The sequence below is a fragment of the Anas platyrhynchos genome, chromosome 3, assembly GCF_047663525.1.
Source record: "Anas platyrhynchos isolate ZD024472 breed Pekin duck chromosome 3, IASCAAS_PekinDuck_T2T, whole genome shotgun sequence".
In the NCBI taxonomy this organism is placed as follows: Eukaryota; Metazoa; Chordata; class Aves; order Anseriformes; family Anatidae; genus Anas; species Anas platyrhynchos.
Genome location: NC_092589.1, coordinates 85394314 through 85416033, shown reverse-complemented (window position 1 = coordinate 85416033; position 21720 = coordinate 85394314). Strand labels below are relative to the sequence as shown.

The 21720-nt window shown below is 45.5% G+C and overlaps 1 protein-coding gene across 2 annotated transcripts; it reads right to left on the bottom strand.

Annotated features, from left to right (window-relative positions):
- Nucleotides 1–7639: 7639 nt before the first annotated feature.
- On the bottom strand, nucleotides 7640–14092 carry TENT5A (terminal nucleotidyltransferase 5A). 2 transcript variants are annotated; one of them, XM_027454955.3, is made up of 3 exons: nucleotides 13894–14092; nucleotides 13173–13773; nucleotides 7640–12240 (listed from the first exon to the last, which is right to left on the bottom strand). In XM_027454955.3, the coding sequence occupies exons 2-3, from the start codon at nucleotides 13605–13607 to the stop codon at nucleotides 11461–11463; spliced, it is 1215 nt and encodes a 404-aa protein (XP_027310756.2). In that variant the 5' UTR covers nucleotides 13608–13773; nucleotides 13894–14092; the 3' UTR covers nucleotides 7640–11460. The 2 variants fall into 2 exon arrangements, with proteins under 2 accessions (XP_027310756.2, XP_027310755.2); XM_027454954.3 differs by having other exon boundaries at nucleotides 13173–13670; nucleotides 13894–14091.
- Between the last annotated feature and the right edge of the window lie 7628 nt (nucleotides 14093–21720).

Sequence of the window (21720 nt, the reverse complement as noted above, 5' to 3'; positions counted from 1 at the left end):
TTCTGAAGGGCTGTTGACACCAAAGAAGATGGATTCTGCCCACACAGTAAGTGGGTGTCCACAAGAAAATAGAACAGAGCAAGCTGTACCCTGTATTGCAGACCTCCTTCAGACCCAAAGGGATGGGACAGGTGGCTTCTCCCAGCCTACATGCTTTTCACTCTCATCTGTCAGCAGAATAAAGAAGTGACATCAACTCTATACTATGTAGGAAAGAGTTTGAACTATGAGCTATTATTGTTCTTTCAGAAAGTAAGCTCACACCATTGTGAGAAGGACATTCTCTGTGGTGGACAAACCATGCCTCTGATTAGCAAAGCAGTTGCTTCCCAGAAAATTAATGGCTTTTGATTAATTTGTTGATTTTTGCTTTTACTACATTTAGGAAAAAATGGATCTAAAATTATTGATGCAAACTAAATGAATATGAACCCAGCCTTTCTAAATAGGAATGTTTTTATCTATTGCACTATCAAAGTGAGCAACCTTTGAAATATTTTTCAAAACAAAGATATATCATTCTGGTCTTTCTCAGCACGTTATTTAATAAACTATACCTAACAAATGGATTCATTTAGAAATACGAATGCATTTCAGAAAGTAAATAAAGTTCTTATTTGAATAAGTTCCTACATTTGTTGCCAAGCTCTCAGGGAAAATATCCACTAATGTTTATCACATCATCAGAGACGTGAGCCAAACTTTTGCCAATGCACTGCATTATGCTTTATTTAGGGCGGGGGGAGGGAATTGTATCTTACAGAAGTATCTCATATTAACCAACAACTGTACTGCAAAGAGCTGCAGACTGCATGAAGGAGATCTCCGCAGGCCAGAGGCCTTCCTGATAGGCAGCACAGCACGATGTGAAAGCCTGGTGGGGAGGTAGAACGGGGTGTTCCAACCCAAATTCTGAATTCCTTGCCTTATGTGGGTTTAAACCACATGTGGACTCACCCAGTTCCTGAGGGGTGTTTTACAGCCAGGCACTAAACCCTGAGAATATGGAACGAAGATAGAAACATAAACCACCCCATAACCACAGCCCATGGGTCTCACGGGCAGGGCTGCAGGCCCAGGCCTACAGCTGAGTTTTGAATTATTCTATTGAATTACACAAAGGGCTGTTACTAGACTCCCCTCCCCTCAACCTCATTATATACACTGGTTTGCCATCATTAAACCTGCTTTCTGATGACCTTTGTCTACAAACTGCTTAACATATCAAGATTTTTCTGAACATTGCAATTTGATATTTTAAAAGGGTAATGTATTAAGTAAGACTTGTGTCCCAGGATAATGATTTCCTGCTGCCAGTGTAGGGTGAGGCATTATGGATTCATAACAGTGAGTATTTGGGGGATTCACTGACCAGCTGGTGAAGGTAGCCCTTCAGGAGCTCATCTTTAATCTTTTTAATCTTTTTAATTTTTGCTTGTTAAGAAAATCCCTGAGTCCAATGTGTTTATCTGGTAGACAGCCTAATTAAAATAAATAAATAAATAAATAAATAAATAAATAAATAAATAAATAAATAAATAAATAAAATTTGGTATCACCTTCATAGAAATAAAAAGCAATAAACCCTGCCAGGACACCCACTCACTTCAAGAGGCACAATGTACGGGCCCAGCTTCTTCAGTGTGTTTGTTCCTTGTAGCTCTGGAGTCATATAATAGTTCTGCACATTACTCAACAGTTGTTTCATTTCGCCTCCTGAAGTTATTGCAATTCAATGGAAGGGAAAAAAATAAACCTGTTTCAGCATCAGCTATAGGGAAAGCACTGGCTTCAGTTCCCAGTGACAGAAATGTATCAGATCAAGTACATGGCTTTTAAAAAAGTGGGTTCAGCAATTTATGAAGGCAAGCTGAGATTTTGACATGACATTCTTAGCAAGTGAACAAATTAACAGAACTCAATAATACTTCATGAAAAATGACTCTGGAAACACTTTTTGTGGGGTAGATCCCATTTCATAGAGAAGCAAGAGCTTATCTTAAGCAAACGAGTTGACTTATAGCAAGACACGTAAAGAATGAGCGCATTGAAAGCCCCACATGGAGAAGCTCTAAGGGAAGGGATTCGCACACAGCTGTTTGCACAGTGCCTGGTACAATGGGTCCTAACCTGGTCATGCCTTTTGGTTGCTATTGCAGTGCAAACATTCAATAACAAAGAACTAGCAAGCATTGCTACGGTCAAGCTCAGCTATCAAATCTGCTTTGTGTGCTCCTTGCGTGTCTCTATGAGCACTGGCGTAACTGCTCTGGCTTCATCCACAGGCCTGCCAGAGTCAAAGGAAAACTTTGCTCTTTGCCCTAGCAGCTTTAGCTCAGGAGTCTGGCGTATTGGTCAGCATTTAATCTGATCATTCCTGTCATTTGTGGATGTTCCCATTGCTATGGGAAGGCATTTCTGAGAGGACAAAAGATTGTCACCCGATATTACATACTCCCACGTGAATGTCTTCAGAGCTTGGCGAACAAGCTCTTGGCACTGGAAAATATCTGCTGGACAACTGCTTATGAAGAATATCCTTTAATAGGTCAAAAAGCACAGTTTACAAGAGTATTTCCATGTGTATTGTTCAGTAATGTGCACCCAGAACACTTAAAATGAAAGTAATGCATTAGGTGGTCTGCAGCAAATATGACAACTGCCCAAAAACCCTCCAGAAATATTCAAATTAGGTGGTGAGCCTCTCCCATGCTGTGTGTGCACTTGCCAGAAAGATTGCTAGTAGTTCCTCATCAGCACCTGAAGCCCTTTTTTCTTTCTTCTTAGGATATTACTTTTGAGGTGACCACCAGTCCATCCCTGAAGAAGCTCTGTGCCTAATGAGTTGTCTTCAGAGAAGTGACAGCAATAGCCTGACCCAAGGCAGCTGCTGCATTCCCCACGTGCATACAAAATACAGATATCCTTCCTGGGGGCAGACAACACCTGGTGACAAGAGCGACCTCCAAGACCCTGGAGACAACCATGGGGCTGCTCAGTTTGGGGTGAAATTTTGCTAATTTCAAGTTCTTGTAATTTCTGTGATTTTTGAATAGTTTTATGAAATGTGAAATATATGAAGACCCACGGTGGCTGCAAGACAGCAGATGCTGCTCCCCAAGCATCTGGTACACAGCATGAATGTCTCTGTGCTCACCCACAGGGGACTGTGACTTCGGCTCACACAGGCACAGAATGAGTTTGGCAGACAAGAAAATCCAGCCTTAAATAATTGACATTATTGGTGGCAAAGGGCTGGGAAGAAATGAAAAGCACGTTGGAAAGCTAAATCTAAAAAAAATGTGTGATTCAGTTTTACAGTTCTATAAAAAAAGGCAAGAGAGCAGTTCACAGCTGGCCAGAAGGAAGGCCCAAGCTCTTAGTTTCACTTCCTCTACTGGCTGACATTTATAGGATTACTTATAAACAACGTTTATGAAAATCAGTCAAGTCATAGTTCACAACACTGTCACAAATCAGAGAAATATCGTGTTTTCATTGTTTTCCGAATGAAAAAGTACAGGGTGAGGAGGATGAAATGTATATGCTTCTCTGGTGGGTACTTTAGCCCAAAGCTAAGTGTCTGGATTGCAAAGAGTGTGAATTAACTACTACAACCCAAAGAGAATCCTTCAAACTGAGTAAGAGCTCTACTCTCTACTAGTTTAGATGATGACATTTTTAATTAATATCTTTCAGTACACTTTTTTTTTTTTTCCTGACTTAATCATAATTGTTAATCTGCTAAAGTTTGAATTCATTTGAACTGTTTCTCTGCACTTCCTGAGATGACCAAGTAACTGTTTGTACAAGCCCGTATGCATAAATCCCTGCCGGTATCGTGAAGAACTGGCAATGGAAAACTTAGTTTCCAATATTTCTGAATCCACACCTGTTGCTGAACTTAGTTAACAAACCTTCGAGCATGGGTGTCACATCAGAGGCTCTCAAGCACCAGGAAGCAGCTGGATTACTGATAATCTGAAGAGCACATGAAGCTGTTGCCTCCATTTCTGCTGCCACAATCAGGATGAGAAGGCAGCAGAGAAGCACACAGAGAAGACCAATGCAGAAGTGAGAGCAAGAGAAATTACTCAAGAGTAAAACATTAAACCAACCAACCAACAAACAGACTGTGGCTTTACTTTTTCCTCAAAGCATGAGTTGAATTAAGAACAGTTACAAGTATAGAAAGATTTCTGTCCAATTACTTTTCCATATCAGAATGTGCTGCAGGAACTCCTTGGATGTCTTGGACTGAGGGAATGACACAACCAAAGGAATCACCATGAAAATGAAGGTCATATAGCCACTGTGGACACAGGAGTGCTCTTGAAGCACTAAGGAAGATGTTCAATGAGAGAAGATCTTTGCAGGGCCACATACATCTCCACCAGGAACCCCCAACTTCCTGCTCTAGGCACCTCCCTTCATTCAAATGGCAGAAGAGAAACTAGAGATGCACAATGGCAGGGATGAGCTAGATGTCTCCAAAACATATTAATCGGTTTCTGTCTTTGCTTTAGCATTGATTTTAGAAATGACTCAATCCTTTACCTTGCATGGAAGAAGCTGAAGAGAAGAAAGCCTGTGTAGGTAGATACTGAGACTTCCACTTCGTAAAAGCACTGGCCAGTCTGGATTTTTCCTTGGTTAGGAAGACAAGCTTAATTACCAGGAGAGCTGTTCACCCAAAAGAGTTGCTCACCCTCCATTCCAACAGAAGGGAAAGTATATTTACACCTAATATCCTCTTGAAAAGAAGAGATATATGCCTTTCAAGACATTATGGTAATCTAAGAGACCCTTTTACCCTGGAGAATATCCAAATTTTGTGTACAATATTTAAGTGTGCATTTGGGATGCAGTTTTTCCACAAAAATAAAGAAAAAGGATTTTTTTCTGGTGTGTATTGGCATTGCATACCCTGATGAAATAGCAGCCAGAGGAAACGGTGGAATAGCGCATCCACAAAACAGTCATTCTGAGTAGCCTAAATTTATGTAAGTGTTTAGGAGATGAGTCTGCTCATTATGTTTTATCAGGCCTTTGAAGGCTTAGTATTTCTCCTCTAAAAGTGCAGATTTTGATTTTGTCCTCCTGCTCTATACATGAGGAGATAAGAGTCCCACACACAGAGCTGCTTTTACAGACAGCTGCAAAACTACACCAGTTCTAATACCATAATCCCAGAATGGCTGAGGCTGGCAGGGCCCTCTGGAGGCCATCTGCTCCAACCCCTGCTCCAGTAGGGCCACCCAGAGCAGGCTGCCCAAGACCACATCCAGGTGGCCTTTGAAGATCTCCAAGGAGGGAGACCACTATCATAATGAAATGGCTCATAGACTGTGCTTCATCTAAGGGCAGGTAGCCATATGAACTGAAATTTAGTAAATATAAATAAATAAACGTGAGGAATTTGTTTGGTGACAGTTTCAGGAAAGCATGTCTGGATCCACATATACATTTGTGAATGAAACCCACACAACTGTGCCACAAAAAATCTCTGCAAAGGTTTCATGGGCGTTTCCCAAGAAGTGATTTATAATACAGAACTCAGTATTATGAATTTATTGCCTTTCCAGGATTCCACATACTTTCACTGGAGGATGGAGTACTGATTTAGCCTATGCGTAGCTCATTCCCAGGCAAAGAGGTTCCTGGTTTTTTTTTTTTGTTTTTTTTGTTTTTTAATTCAATAAAATAAAAACATCTTGCTGTACATCATCTTGCTGATGCCAAGAGAAACTACAAACTGTTGCTTATCTTCAAAAGTGACAGCTTCCCTGATCATATTAATTTTATCAGGGTGAACACAAAGATTTGAGCTATTTCTCCGCTTCTACTTTAACATCTATTAACAAGTCCTCCCACTGATGTTGTCAGTTGGGTGACTCAGGGTCTCACACCTTGCTGTTGCCCTCCCTCTTCCACAGTCCTCAATGCTCCCTCTTCCACAGTCCTCAGTGCTCCTCCCTCCATAAAAAATCCAGTTTACTGAAGCACAGCATTCAGCTGGCTCTGTCTCCATCATATTCTTCCAAACGGGAAGGAGGACTCACCACATTCCTGACACTCAATTGGCATTCAACTCAAAAAAAAAAAAAAAAAAGAGAGAGAGAGAGAGAAGAGAAGCTCCAAAATGTAAGAGCATCCTCAATCCCCATTCAGGCTTGCCTTCTGAGAGGCGTATATATAAAGACATTTGAATTTAGAGAGTTTCCAGTCCTGCAATTTGCACTTGCTTCTTCAGGCATTGCAGACACCTCAGGCAGATTGCCTGCAATATTTTAGAGCTGGGCAAGCTAACAGGAGGAAGCGCCGCATGGCCAGGGACACCAAGCGCGTCCCTCTCTGGCACCACTGCCCAGATCTCCCCGCACCGGCCTCTCAAAGGAGGCTCTGTGCAGGAAGGCACCCAGTGCCGGGCAAGGGGGCTGCTCCTATGCCTGGAAAAACGAGCAGCCCCAGCAGCTTGTTTGTTTGTTTGCTTTTCTAGGGGAATACAGGTTCACTCATCATTAGAATAAGCACATTCAAGTGACCACTTAGCTGGCGTTAAGTCTTCCAAGAGGAGAGTAGTGTATGAATGAGGCTAGTAAGAGCTGCATACTGCAGGGTCTTAGTCAACACTTTTCGAATCTGGGCCAGGCTGAGGAGCCCTGGTTTAAAAAGTATCGCCACGAGCATTGTAAATTAATATTTTATATTCCCTTGAAGTGCCTTTTGAGGAAATTAACCCTCATTATAGAAGCGTCTCCCCTGTAAACACAGCAAATATCTCTGCTGACAAGGACAGCACTGTAGGGCAGGCAAGGCGAGCAAACGTTGAGGGTGGGGGAAGAACTGCATAGATCCAGCAGCTGTGTCCAACAGGCACGTGAATCCCCACTCCCGAGATGCAGCGGCTGCCCTTCTGCTACATACAGCCCCATCTCAGCACCTCTTGCCCCTCAGGACTACCCAAACGGCGAGTGGAGGCATTGGGACCCTTGTGTCACTGCAGGCCTCACAAGGAGGTTTCGGCTCCGCTACCTACACTGGGAAGGCAGCAAGAGCACTGCTGGTTGGGCAAGGCACCAGATTTTGGAGTATTTACACGGCCTGACAAGATCTGGACCAAGTGTTTTTTGTGCTGGCTGGGGAGCTTCTCTGTGGCACAGTGGGCCTGAAGTTGGGCAAAGCTTTTCAAAATGGCTGCACTCCCATCAGAAAGCGGCCCAATGTTGCTCTTCTCAGAAAAGTGGTGCCCTCGTCTTTTCTTTAATGAAAGCGAGTTGGTATTCATTAGGAGCAGGCCAGAGCTATTTCAGACATGGAAGACAGCAGACACAAATCAATAGAAAAAAATAACTTCTTTTTATTTACAAAAAAAAAAAAAAATCCAAATATTGGATGCTGTAAACAAAATTCACAATCTGTTCCCTCTAGAGTCTGTTTTCCATCAGCTCTTTTTCTGTGACAAAGCCTATAGTCAAAATGTTCCAAAAGAGCAATCCAAGGAGCAGTTTGCTGCAACAGGATGCCTTGCAGAAGGCAACAGTTGTAAGGAAATCTGAGGGAAAGCAAATCTGCACAGACTCCTACAGACTGCAGGAGCCTGCAGTGCTTCAGCCAAGCTGTCTTGAAATTTGCAGGCTTTTTTTTTTTTTTTTTTTTTTTTTTTACTATTTATTTTGTTAGCAAACCATTATTACAACAGCAAAACAGTACACTGATTTTCTTTCTCGCAAGGGAAACTCTCTGCATAAAGAAAACCATACAAAAGAATATATTCAAATAGGAGCTGAATATGCAATTACAGTTTTTCCTCTTCTGTGCAGTTTTATCTAACACACTTCATTTTCTCAATAAAAAAAAAAAAAAAAAAACTTCTTTTGAACTGGTAGGAGTTTCTGACATGATGCAAACCAAGCATTTAGTAAGAAGTGTTTAGAAGATTTGTGTGAAGGCCTTTGTGCAAGACAAAACAAAAAATATTTTAAGTGCAATAAAACCAGAAAAATATCACTTTTTTGGTCTCCTAACTGCCCATCTATTTTTAGAAGTGTTCTTGCATTTGGGGGGACAGCTACATCTAAGGAAAAAAATCCCATTTCAAAGCTCTCGGTTGTTTCACGATAGCTACGTTGAAGCAAGTTTAGGTCCCTGTTGGTTAGCAATAAATTCAGCTGCGGCACAAACAGTTTTACTGTAATCAGGTCAATGTTTTTAATCAGTTCAGCTCTTTAAAAGAGGCACTGTCTCTTGTAGCAAGTTGTAGCCTTACAGCTGATTGGATGGGAAAAATGAAGTCTACAAAGCAAGAATGCGGTTGTTAACTTTAAAAGTACCAGTGTGCTGAAGAGGAGGGGAAAAAAACAGTTAAAAAAGAGTCAGATTTTATGGAGGGGAAGGTGTGCAAACCGCAGAAATAAACCAGCTTTGAAAAGGGGTTCTTATTTTTCTCTTGGCCTGAACTCACGCCTTCTTCCCACCTCTAACACCGGGCACCTTTTAAACTCCCAGTCACAGATACAACAAAGCTCCACCAGTTCCACCACTTGCTCATTAACATATGCAAAACAGATCCAGAATACCTATATAATATATATAAAAACATATTATATATGTATCAAAATGCAAACGCTGAAAGGTGCAGTTTAGCTCAGAGCCCTGCTGCATGCACTATAAGGTAACTAGCTGCTGTCAATCATAAAAACACAATAAAATTTGAGCGGAGAGGAAGTAAATCAAAACTTTCTTCTAAGCAATGGAAAAAGGGTCCTTCAAAGGAAAAAATACATTGTGTCATGTATTATCAGCATCTTGTGGTTGTGGCACCGCTATAGATTCTCAGCCCCCTCGAAAGAGCGGATGACTCATTTATTTGCTGCAAATAGTTGTGGCGAGAGAAGACATACCACATTACCAGCTGATCCTATTTCCCCAGCCCTCCCCGGCGCTTCCGCTAGAAACCCTCTCCAGAGCTGCCGGCAGTGCTCGGGTTTGAGCAGCGCCTTCCAGCCCCGCTCCACCACTGGGACACGGTGGGGCACGGGCCCCCAGCGCGGGGCCGGGAGAGGAGGAAGCCCGCGGGAGGCTGCAGCCTCTGCAGGAGGAAGGGACGGAGGGGACAAGGTCTCCGAGCAAACACAGCAAAGGGCAATGAAACAGCTTTTACATTTCCTGAAGAATTCACAGGGAAGGTGCTTCAGTAAACAAATCGGGTTCCTGTTAGATTGCCTTCAGAGTTAGAAGTACAAAGTGTGACAAAAATAGATGTACCTTAGTATCTCTGTAGGGAAAACACTGCTGGGATACAGTCTTGTCCTCCCTCACCCCTGCCTCCACAAGACCATGCAACGAGGCAGGTCACATTTTCTCTCAAAAGCCTGATTTCCCTTTTTTTTTTTTTTTTTTTTTTTTCTTTTCCTCAGTACGAAAAAGCGAAATATTAGCGTCAAGTGTCATTTAGTCATCAGGGTTTCAAAGCCCAACAAAGAATCTAACACCTTCAGGGATGGCACTGAAGTGAAAACAACAGCAGAGGTTTGATTTTCCCCCTGCTGGTCTTTTGGGAGAGGAAATGAAAGTGAATAGTTATTGTTCCAATGCAAAGTGATTCCATTTAAATAAAGTACAGTACTGAACTTGTAAATGCAGTGTGACAACCAGATCAAAGATGTTTAATATTTGCATAAAAATATATATATATAATATATATATATATAAAATATAATTTTAAGCAATCGTGCAACACTCTTAAAAAGGGTTCATTTCACATTTACTAAATTCTAGTGGTCCTGGAATGCGTAACGCATTCTATTAAAATACTCCTTTAAATACTAACAATTAGTGTTCAGATCACCAACTAATACAATATTCTTTAGCTGTCAGGGGGTTTAAATAAACCTATCTTTGATCCACGTTCCACTGAATTACACATCATGGAGGTATGCAGTCACAACATTAGTGGGTTAAATGTCAAAATGGCATTACAGTACAAAACAGTTAAAAAAAATCAGCTAGTCATATGTTTCTCCGTTTGTGGAATTATTATGGCTCACAAGCAACTCACTGAATTACTGTAATCCTTGTTCTTGCAACCAAAGACATTATCTGAATCCCACCTTAATCCTGACTGGTTCGTTTACTCCAAATTTCTCAGGTGTGGGTTAAAAATTCACTGCAAGGTGCCCACTGTCCTATGACATCCTGTTGCAAACTGGAAAACACATAGTACTTTATTTAAACATTCCTTAATTGCTACATTTTCCTAGACCACATTAATATATATTGTGTGTGTATATATATAGATATACACATATAACATGTACATATATACACACACAAACATATATACACACATACACACACGTACCTAGGATAATAGCACACCGACATAACATTTACTCTATACAAGTATTTGCCAAGAAAAAAAATAGGGCATTTCCTCCACCACTTATTCACAAGCTTATGGTTGTTTTTTTTTGTTGTTTTTAATCCTTGTGTCCCTGATAAAACAAAATGCATGGTTAAACCACAAAACTATATTTTTCTCACTTCAAATTCTATGAAGGCATCAGGCACTTTTGATTACTATTGGTGTGTACAAATATAGCAACATCTTTCTTTTCTTTTTTTTTTTTTAATATATATATATTTATATATATACTCTACTGTATCTTCTTTGCTCGGATAACTTATTTGTGAAATCTTTGGTCCTTGAGCATATTTTGTTTGCCACAGCTGGTTTCCCTGCATTCTCACATTTTTAAAATGTGAGGCATGCACACACAGCTGGAAATAATGGACTTTGTCATCGTACGTGTTTCTGTTTTTATAACTGTACCAATCTCCTACTGTTCATTTGGAGCAAGCTGTTTCTGGTAAAGCATTCTCTATTCAAGCAAGCTATACATTCTACACGGTCAATCCATAGACGGCACTTGCTGCAAGCCCCAAATGCAGTAATTCCAATATACATTTTTATTCAGCTTATCTCTGCTTTATGCCTCTACTTTTAATTCCTGAATATATATATAAAATTGTTTTTTGTGATTTTTTGTCTTTTTGTTGTTTTTTTTGTTTCTTTCGTAATTCTCCCTTTTGCAGATCCCATTCTAGAGTAAGGATAAAAATAAAAGAAAATAAGGCTTTCCCACCTTCTCTATGCCAAAGCTATGGGAGCAGATACTGCCAACCCATATTGTCATCAAGCATTCCTCCCTCGCTTATTTCAGGGGAAGCTGGTTGCTTTTAATGACAGGCCTCTTGTGCTCTGGGGTAGGATCCAATTATTTTGGGGTTCTTTCTAGATCATGCTCCCGTTGTTTATTAGAAGAACCACAGGCTTTTACCAAGCTTGAAAACCAGAGCAGATCATCATTGCACAAAACACCCCATTTCAAAGGGGCGCAGGGCCCCCTTCTATGTGTTAGAAAACATTCTCCCCACCAGGTCTACTAATTTCGGTCCTTAATTACAGGGCAGCCAAGTAGAGTATGTGTGCTGCTGGCATGGGAACACCGTCTGAACCTGGGCAATATAGTAATTGCTGAAGTTAGCATCTGCTACGTATGGGGCTGGCTGGTAATAGCAGGTGACATTGGCCACATTGGGGATGATATTTTGCTCGGCTAGGACCCGGATGGCCAGCATGGTGATCAGATTCAGCGTCTGTCTCCTCTCATGTCCCATCAGGCACACCGTGCTCTCATTCACCACACCGTGGAGGGTCATGAGATAGTCATACTTGCGGTCCTCTAATCCCACAAAGTGGTTCTGCAAGTAGGACTCCAGCTTCCTCTGCTGCTCTCCAATGTCTGAGAAGTCAATGAAAAACCTCGAGCACATGTATCTCTGCAGGGACTTAATCTCGGACTCGGAGGCAGCCCTAAAGCCCCTTACCAAAAGGTTGCAGTACTTGAGCAGACCCCCTCCTCTGATCTCTTCTGGGTTTCTGGTGGCAATTATCTTGTTGCAGAGGTGGTCGAAAGCTTCTTGGAAATCCCCATAGACACTCTCACCGATGATAGTCGGGTGAAAGGTTTCAGTCATTGGGTTCTCCGAGCATTCATAAAAAAGCAGCAGGGAGTCCAGCTTGATTTGAAAGGAGTCGACGCTGAATTCGAACTGCCGCCTCAGAGAGTCCACGAATTTCAGCTCCACGTTCTTGCCGCTGTTGTTGGACAAGGAGATGAGACTCCACCGGTCGGAATCATTGCATACCTTTACCATTTTCTGCACGTAAGCTTCCTACAAGGGGAAAGACAAAATGAGCAAATGAAGACACAGAGAGGAGAGATCTCCCCCCCCTGCCCTGCAGCAGCCACTCTCCTTCTCCCCCACCTTCACCCCGTCCGAGCAAAAAAGATTTAAGGAGCGTGCAGGCACGGACCGGAGGAGAAATGCTCAGTGTAAGAGCCCAGAGTGCTGTCACTGCATGGGGATGGCGGGGGGGGATGTTCCTGGGACTGTCGTGCAAGAGAAGTACTTGGCAGTGCTGCTTCTTTCAAGCGCTTCTAAATACATCTACACGCAAAACCGATGGTGCGCATGCCAAATATCCATGCACCCCCACACAGAAGGTCACCGCTACAATTAAGATAAGAAACCCTTTTTACCAGTGTCCACTTCCCCTCCCCCATAAAAAAGAAAACTCAGCAACTGTTCAACGCTCCCCGACCCTGCTCTTGCGGCACTGCTTCCGCAAATCTGCCCCATATGCCAAGAAATCCCTCTAAAAACCTTAAAGGCATTTGGCACGCAGCCTAATTAACCCGAGCGAGCCGTCTGCGCGGCAAGGGAATTTGGCACAGCACCGGGGCATTTAAACACCCCCAAAAGAGCACGGTGCAAGCACTTGCTTCCTTCTCGCAGCCACAAAAGCCTCCCTAAGCCCCCCAGGATCCGGGTCTGGTACCGCAGGCTGCTGTAGGGCTGAGCCAGGAGACTGGCAGAGCCTTGGCTGCAGCAGGTACACCAGCGGTGCTGGCGAATGCAGTGACAGTCAACGCGGTGACACGGAGGGAGGGAAGCTGAGGAGTGCCGGGGAGCACCAGCCCAGCTGCTTTACCGCAGACCCCTCTTGACGTGCAAGGCTAGGGGGGGAAAAGTCACCCGTGTGTCCCCGTGGGTCGCAGGGAGCGGGGCGGGAGGGGACGCTGCCCCTCTCCTCGCAGGGTTACCTTGAGGGTGAGCGGCGTGATCTTCTCCTTGTTCACCCCCTCGGGCAAGAAATCCAAGAGGCAGTCCAAGACCACGTCCTTGACAGTCTGAAACTCGACTTCCCCTTTGAGGTCGGCGCAGAAGATGAGGTCCAAGTCCTTGTAGCCCAGGCCGCTGTCCTGGTGGAGGACGTGGCTGGCGGCCGAGCCGTTGAGCCGCACGTCCCGCAGCCCGATGCCCTTCTCCTCCAGCCGGCTCCGCACCACCTTGACGATCTGCCGGGGCTGCATGGCCAGCGTGGGGAAGTTGCCGCGGCCGTGGATGGGGATGGTCTCGCTGAGGATGCGGTCCAGGCGCTGCACTTGCTCCCAGCTCAGCACGTTGCACTGCGCGCTCTCGCAGCCCCCCGCGTACCTCCCGGCGGGGCAGCCGCCGGCCTGCCCGTCCTCTGCCATGCTGGGCTGGATGGCACCGCTCCGGCTCCTCACCGCCCCCCCGCCGCCCCTCGTCCTCCGCGCCTGGCGAAAAGAGCAAAAAGCGAGCGGTCAGCAGCAGCAGCAGCGGCAGCAGCGGCAGCAGCAGCGGCAGCGGAGGCGCTCCCCCTGCCCCCGCTGCGCACACCTTAAATTAACCAAAAATAAATAAATTAAAATAAAATAATAAAAAAAAAAAAAAAAAAAACACGCAGAGGGGGGTAAGGGGGAAGCCCCCCGCCAGCCCTGCGGAGGAAGGCGCCCGGACCTGCAGAGCCGCCGCTCTCCTCGCCCCCCGCCGGGGCTGAGGCCGCCCCGCGCCGTCGGAGAGGCCGCCCCGCGCCGCCCGCCGCCCCGCTCGCCCCCGCCGCGGGCCGCCGCCGTCTCCGGAGCTTTCGTAGTTGTGCCCGGGGAAGGTCCCCAGTAGTTTTTATACGGGCTTTCTCCGCTCTTCCGGGGCTCCGAGTCACGGCGCCCGCGGCCCGCCCCCTCCATCTGCATGGCCGGCCTCGCCGGTGCCCCCGGCACGCCCACGGAGCGCGCACCCACGGGCCGCCCCGCCGCCTCGGCACGGCTCCACGGCTCGGCACGGCTCGGCCGGGAGCTGCGCGGCCGCCCCGCCCCGCTGGAAATCCCGCGCAGCGCCGCGCAAACGCCCGCCCCTCGCCCTGGCGGCGGCGGTGGGGCAACAAGTGGCAGCCCCCCGCGCAGCCCCTAATTTTTAAACCATCCCCGTGCTTAGCGATGTACCCAAACTTCGCAGCAGGGCGGCGGGGTTTGGCAGGGCCCCGCTGCGAGGAGATGCCGAGGATCCCGGACCTGGAGCGGGGGGGGGGGGGGGTCCCGGCTGCGCCATCCCCGACGCGATTTTCAAAGCGGCCGGCGGCGGCGCAGGGGCATCGCGCCGTGCCTGCGCATCCCGGGGAGAAAATAATATATATATAATATATATATATATGTATGTATATAATAATAATAAGCAGTCTGCCCATTTATTACAACTTTGGTGATTTCGGATGAAAAAAAAATAAATAGGATAATGCACACACGCACGCGTCCAATTTTCAAAAAATTTCAGCTTTATTTTTGCTTATTTTTAACGTAACCGCTCCGCCTTTTTGCGTTTTCCACCTGCTCCAGCGCTGAATTTCTTTGCGCCGGTCCCGTCGCGCTGCGCGCCCCCGAGGTGGGGGGGAGGAGGGGGGGGGCGGGTGCGCGCAGTTTGCGCGGGGAGGGAGGGGGAACGTGGGGGGGGGGGGAGTCGTTGCGTCACCGCTCGGAGCTTTGTGACGCGCGGAGCGCGGGGCCAATGGGGGCGTTCGGCGGCGTGACGCGAGGCCGCCCCGAGCGGGCGCTCCGCCAAATGGCGGCGGGGGGGAGGCGGGGGCGGAGGGGGGGGTAGCGGCCGCCGCCGCATCGAGCCCCCCCCACACACACACACCCCCCCGCCATTACGCAGCGGGGTGGGGGTCGGGGCTGTGCCCGCACAGCGCGGGGAAAGGCCACGGAACGCCCCCCCCCGCCTAATTAAAGCCCCGAGGGTGCCGCTCGGTGCCCCCCCCCCCGCCCAGCCGGGGCGCCCCCCGGTACGAGCGGGGAAGCCCCCGCCGCCCTCCCCCGCTCGGCGCCGGCCGCTGCCGTGTGGCAACGGTGCCCCCTGCCGGGCAGCCGGCCCTCCCCGTGGGGGGGACAGGGCTTGGTCGGCGCTTATGGGGGGGTTTTGGGGGGTAGGGGGTGTTAAGGTGTGTGGGGTGGGGGCAGCGCGACCACCCTGGGGAGGGGGGGGTGCAAAGGTGGCGGGGTGCACCCCAGGAGGTGCCGCTGGCCCTGCTGGAGACACTGCTGGTGCCGGGTGGAATAAAGTGCTGAGGGGTGTAGGGCCATGTGGCAGCGGGTTAAAGAAAAAAAAAAAAAAGAATAAAAGCAAAGAAAATGAAAAGAAAGAAAAGAAGAAAGAAGAAGAGAAAAGAAAAAGAAAAGAAAAAAAAAAAAGAAAAAGAAAAAGAAAGGAGTAAAGAAAAAAGAAAAAGAGGAAAAGAAAATGAAAAAGGAGAAGTGAAAAAGAAAAAGAAAAAAAAAGAAAAAAGAAAAAGAAAATGAAAGAAAAAGAAAAAGGAAAAGAGGAGAAAAGAAAAAAGGGTAAAGAAAATGAAAAAGGGGAAAAGAAAAAAAATGAAAAGGGGGAAAAGAAAAAAAAGGGGAAAGAAAAGTTGAAAAAAAAAAAAAGGTAAGAAAAGGGGGAAAGAAAAAGGGAGAAAATAAAAAGAAAATGGAAAAGAAAGAAGGGGGGAAAGAAAAAGAAAAGGGAAAATAAAATAAAAGGAAAATAATAGAAAAAAAAAGAAAAAGGGGAAAGGACAGAAAAAGAAGAGGGGAAAAAAGGAAAGAAAAGGGGGAAAAGAAAAAATGAAAAAGGGTAAAGGAAAAAAAAAGGGGGAAAATGAAAAAAGGGGGGAAGGAAAAGAAAAAAAAAAGAAGAGAAGAGAAGAGAAGAGAAGAGAAAAGAAAAGAAAAGAAAAGAAAAAAGAAAAGAAAAGAAAAAAGAAAAGAAAAGAAAAGAAAAGAAAAGAAAAGAAAAGAAAAGAAAAGAAAAGAAAAGAAAAGAAAAGAAAAGAAAAGAAAAGAAAAAAGAAAAGAAAAGAAAAGAAAAAAATAATTAGGGGAAAAAAAAGCAGGAAGCTTTTAAATTCTGAATGTGTACATGTGAACACAACTTGAAAGCAGAAGCCGGGTATCTCGTATCCGCCGGCAGGTTTCTTGCCTTGCCAGCGAATTCATTACTTAAAATAAATACTCAGGCTGCAAGGGGCAGCAGCTGGCCTGCTGCAGGCCCAGCTGCCGGGAGGCCCAGCGCAGCAGCAGCCCTGCTGCAGGTGCCTGCAGCACCCACGGCTGCAGTGGAGGCCAAGGAGGCTGAGGAGGCCCCGTCTTTAGGACACTTGGGGAGGTTCCAACACAACCCAGCCGAGCAGAGCCCCACTTGTAGCATCGCTTCAGCCCGAGGAAGCACGGCGCCCCTGCCCTCTCCTCCCATTTTAATCTAGGCCATCCCCGAGATTCTGGGGAAAGACGAGCTAGCAATAGTTAACACTTGGTCTTCATATTTGTCTTCTCAGCATGCTGCAACTAAATTTTAGCAGCATTAAGTTTAGCAATACCACAGAACGTCTCCGTGCATTTACCCTGGCCAGTGGGATTTAATGCTATTTTACATGCATCTTGTTTCCTTTCTCCTCTGTAAATTGATGCCACTTGCAGACTTAAGAAGAAAAGTAGGCTGGAGAATACTGCTCTGGTAAAGGCCATGCGAGCATAGTTCAGAGGAAGCCGTTCACACCGGGCAGCTTTGCTGAAGGAGCAACGCCAGCCAAGCCTGCTGTGAGCACCTGCGGATCACATCCCACTCACTTGAAGCAGGAGGGGAAATTGTTTCCAGTCAGAATCGTAGCATGGGCACTCTTTCAGTTCAGAAAGGTACACAGGATGTTGATCGTGCCTGTTTCAATATAAATTAAAACCATTTGAATCAGTGTGAAATTATTTTCACACTTCAGGGTACAGGTGTATTCTGTACTTGCTGCTCTTAAGCCAACTCGGTTGTGAAAGCCCACATTACTTTAAATCAGTAGAGATAATTGAGAATTGTAGCAGGAAATTGAATTAGGGTATGTTGCATTATGAGAACTATAGAAATATTTGCATGAGTTTCAGGAATCATTCATTATGACTGATCCTGGTAATGCTGCTGCTACAAAAAGCAGTAATTCAGTTTATGAACATGCAGTGTCTCTTTAATGACAAATATGTATTTTGGAAGGAAAAGTTTTCATTGGTGGGTTTGAGGGATTTTTTTTTTTGGGGGGGGGGAGGGAACTGAAATTGTGAGCAGAAATTCTTTGACAGAATTTGGAAGGGATTACTCACACAGGCTGTTTGCATTGCCCAAGCAATAAATGGGAAGGTAAGATGTGCGATGTGAACAATGCCTTTCTGTGGGTCTGCACAATATTGTTCAATTAGTCCCTTCACCCCACCAATACTCTCCGTCCTTCTCCAGAAAAATGAAGATTAATAATGCTAAGTGTGTTTCTATATGCGTGTGTGTGTATTTGGCTAATAAATTCTTCGGTGTGAGTTGTTCATTCAGCCCAGCGGCAGGGGAGAGAGCGCACTCCAGGTGAATTCTTACTGAATTGAAGGATCTTTAGTATTTTCCTTACTAAACTCCATGGAAATTGACCATAACATCATCCTGGCTCCCTTTTGAACACTAGGCAGTGCCTAAAACTGGAATATGTGTTCTTTAGCTGTGAAAAAGCAAAGGCCTGTGACTCTGAGCCTATCTGAGCTCCAAATCATGTGCAGTGGTAGCAGCAGATGGAGGCAGCCACTTCTGAGGCCCCAGCCTCTCCTGCCCATGGCCTGGGGCCTTGCCCACCCATGTTTTGCCTGGTTTGTGGGGCTGAGCCTCCCCAGCCTGCACTTTTCCTAGCTTGAAGGTTTTCAAAAGGAGGAATTGGGTTTTTATGCCACAGCTCCTCTGCCTACACTGCCAAGGTTCACGACAAGACAGACGGTCAGGGGATTCACTTCTGAGCAGCAATGCCACTTCAGTCCAAACACTAGTGTCAATTCAGCCAGAGGTGTTTGCTTTTGTTAAGATCACAATAAATATCAATGCTGTTACCATCACTAGGTATTAAAGGCCTTCTCTCTAGGCCTTCTGTCTAGGGGTGACATGGCAGAAAGAAAGATGTACAGGAAGAGCAAGGGAAGTCTAAAGAACTCCCTCAGAAGTTTAAAAGGAAGATACAGCAAAACTTTATCCCAACTGTGTCATAAGAAAGTTTTGTAATATCATTTCATACAGTGCCCAAGGGCAATGAAAACATTACAAATGACACCTGTTTTCTGCCTGCTGAAGATGGAAGATGTAACCAGGCAGCAATCATCTGAAAACTTAATTGTGCTGGCACACAATTTTCTTTCTGGAAAACAGCAGGAACGTGACTGAAGAACATCCCTAGCTGTTCTCCACCCAGCCAACATCTGGGAGGATCAGCTCACTGCCAGATACACATTTCTGGAGAGTTCAGACCATTGTCGTGCCCTTCTTTCCCCACCACCTTGGGTGGAGTAGCTGGGAGCAGCCTTCATCTCCATCCTGCTGTCTCTGTGGTGCAGTGGGGAGCCACCAGCACAGGTTCATTACGGCCGTTCCCAGCAGGGAGATGCCAAGGAGACATCAGCCACCAGGACAGGGATTCAGAGGACTGCAGGCTTGGGCAAGAAATGCTCTGGGCTACCACAAAAACTTGCAGAGCCAAACACAGCCCAACCTAACCCCTGTGCACACATGCGCTCACACACCCCAAAACCTGAGCTTCATGGAAATGGCCCATGGTGAACAGGGAGTAACTTTGCATTACTGGAAGTAACAATGCTTAGAAGAATGACTAATGCTGCTTTCAACAATAGCACAGAACAGTGCACTTTCAAAATAAACTCCTAGACCTTGTCTATACTAGACACACTTGCAAGCCTTCCTTAACCTTTACTCATTCACCTCTTTCCCAGACCTGGTCTGGGCAAAGTCTGAGCATGGGTGTGGAAGCAGAGCTCAGGCTGGTTTGGTTTTGTTTCGTTTTTGTCTCACAAGAGTACACAAACCTGATTTTAAAACTAGTTTTAAAGACCTTGACTTTCTCATGTACGTGCATAAGGGAGTCCCCTGATACCCTCATGTTCTATATATTTTATTTCTGAAATTTATTTCCTTTGGTGATACCAATAAAAATTATTACATTTTGGAATGGAAGAGGCTATACTAGGAATTAGCACTGGAGTTAACGTTGACTACTGGAATATTCAATACTAAAGCCTTTTGAATAAAATGAAAATCAGAGATTTCTAGGAAATGATCTTTCAAAGATAAATAAAAGAAGAATTTGTGCTTTCAAAGTACTACAGTTCTATTAGCTTTGTTTTCCTTCTGCCAGTTTTTACTGGAAAGATGTTTTACTCATCCTGGGAAAAATGTCAATGTTTGGACTAAATGCTGTGTTGTTTTGAAAAGGTACAGTTTAAAGTAGGCCAAATTATCAGACTTTTCTGATGAGCCTGCCAGTAGCTTTTTGCTATTCTGTTGAGAAATTGTGTGTCAAATGAAATAGTAGTGCTCACCATCTGCATTGTTGCAGCAGCTACAGGACAAATCGGAGACCGGGGCACCAATCCATTCATCAAACAAAAGACAGGCTGCTGCCTAACCTAAAGAGTTCATAGCTTCAGTGCGTCAGCAAATGGCAGTATTTTTCATTTCATAAACCCAGCATTTTCTCCCAGGGAGAGAGATGTTAGGGTGGCTTCCTGGCCAGGATTATTTGGATACAGGTGAAGGCAGAGGCTCCAGCAAGGCTCCCATCTCCTCCACCCCAGACCCACGGTTGTCCCACAATGTAGGACACGGGCAGGTGAGGTCCCGGCAAGCCCCTTCCCATGGGTGCTCCTGCAGCTGTGCTCAGTGCGGTGCTATGGCCATGGTGGAGCCCATTGCTTACAAATTCTGGGCCCTTTGGATATGAATGCAATTAAAATGGGCTGCCTGGGTATGTCTGCTCATTTGGGAGCCAAGGATAAGGCTTTTCTCTCTTGAAGAGGCTACATTTTTCATTGCTATGTGGACAAGTCAACGTCTTCAGTCTTCTTGCCCACATAGGAAAGGCGAAACCCCGATGTTTCATGACTCATGCAGTCATGCAATCCCAGTTGCATATGACTGATAGGATTTTATGCCGATTTTACTGTTCCATGTTTTGTTTATCCTAAAATGCATTAAGCTCATGTGGGAATACTCCAGTGGATTTCACCATTCTGCGTTTCATTCAGGGGAGCTGGGGAAACACATCATTTTGGATTTAAACAAGCTGTCCTACATTTGGAGCAGTGAGCTGCAGAAAACACACTACTACCAGAAACTGGGTTACCGTTCATTCGGACAGAACTGGTTTCACAGATTCAAAGCCATTACTTAGTTTCACCTACTACAAAACAAAGTCTGTTTACCAAATACTTTCACTATCAAGAGTATGACTCCTGGTGCAGTCAGGGCACGTTTCAGTCTCAATTAACATTTATAAATTCTGGAAATTAACCGTATTCTTGCAGAAAAATTGTTCCATTTCCTAGTTACCCTCACTTTTAAAAATGTGCACAATGTTCCTAGTTGGAGGGCATATTTACACAGAACGGGATTGTTCCCAGCGATTTTTCTTGCTGCACACTGAACTGACATGTATTTCTAGGATGCAATTCTTGTCAACTATCAAAAGGTGAGACACACATTCAGTGCTCCTCCTGTTTAAAATCGCCTGCTGAAGCAATACAAATTCTGCAACTGACTTCCCACACTACTCAGCACCTCGCCCAAGTTGACTACTGCAGATAGTGGGTTGCTGTGAAATAAGGTTCCCTATTGTTACATGCCCCTGGGGTGCTAAAATGATCTTACAATGGCACATACACCAACAGCCAACAAAAAAACATTATTATCAAACTAGAGTGGACTTTGGTCATCTAGAGTTTTATGGGTGCTCCAGGCGTTTGGGCTGGAGGCAAAGAATCAGAGTGCCTTGAAAACAAAAGAATGAAACCCACCATTTTAGGGCTGTGCAGGTGGGACCACCATCAAGGCACTGCAGCAGTGGACCAGAAGGGTGTGAGAGTCCTCTTCCAAGGAAGCAGAGAACTGGAAGGGACCACAGTCCATGTGTGCACATCAAGAGAGACAAAGAGGCATTCTGGTGGCACTACTGTCCTACCATTTGCAAACCACACTTTGTGCCAAACATCCTAGTCAGAAGTAAACTTCCTAATGCCTATGGGATGCCACCATGCTGGGCCAATGTGCCCTGCTAGCCTTCCCAGATCCTGGTGCTGCCTTAGCATTTCCAAAGTTCACAGAATCCCAGAATGGCTGAGGCTGGCAGGGCCCTCTGGAAGCCACCTGCTCCAACCCCTGCTCAAGCAGGGACACCCAGAGCAGGCTGCCCAGGACCACGTCCAGGAGGTTTTAGAGGATCACCAAGGATGGAGA

What these genes read in the sequence shown, in the direction of transcription:
- TENT5A (XM_027454955.3), bottom strand. Translation starts at nt 13,607, where the DNA reads ATGGCAGAGGACGGGCAGGCCGGCGGCTGCCCCGCCGGGAGGTACGCG. An exon ending in TCACGCCGCTCACCCTCAAG is followed by an intron (nt 12,241 to 13,172) that starts GTAACCCTGCGA and finishes TTCCCCTTGTAG; the next exon opens with GAAGCTTACGTGCAGAAAAT.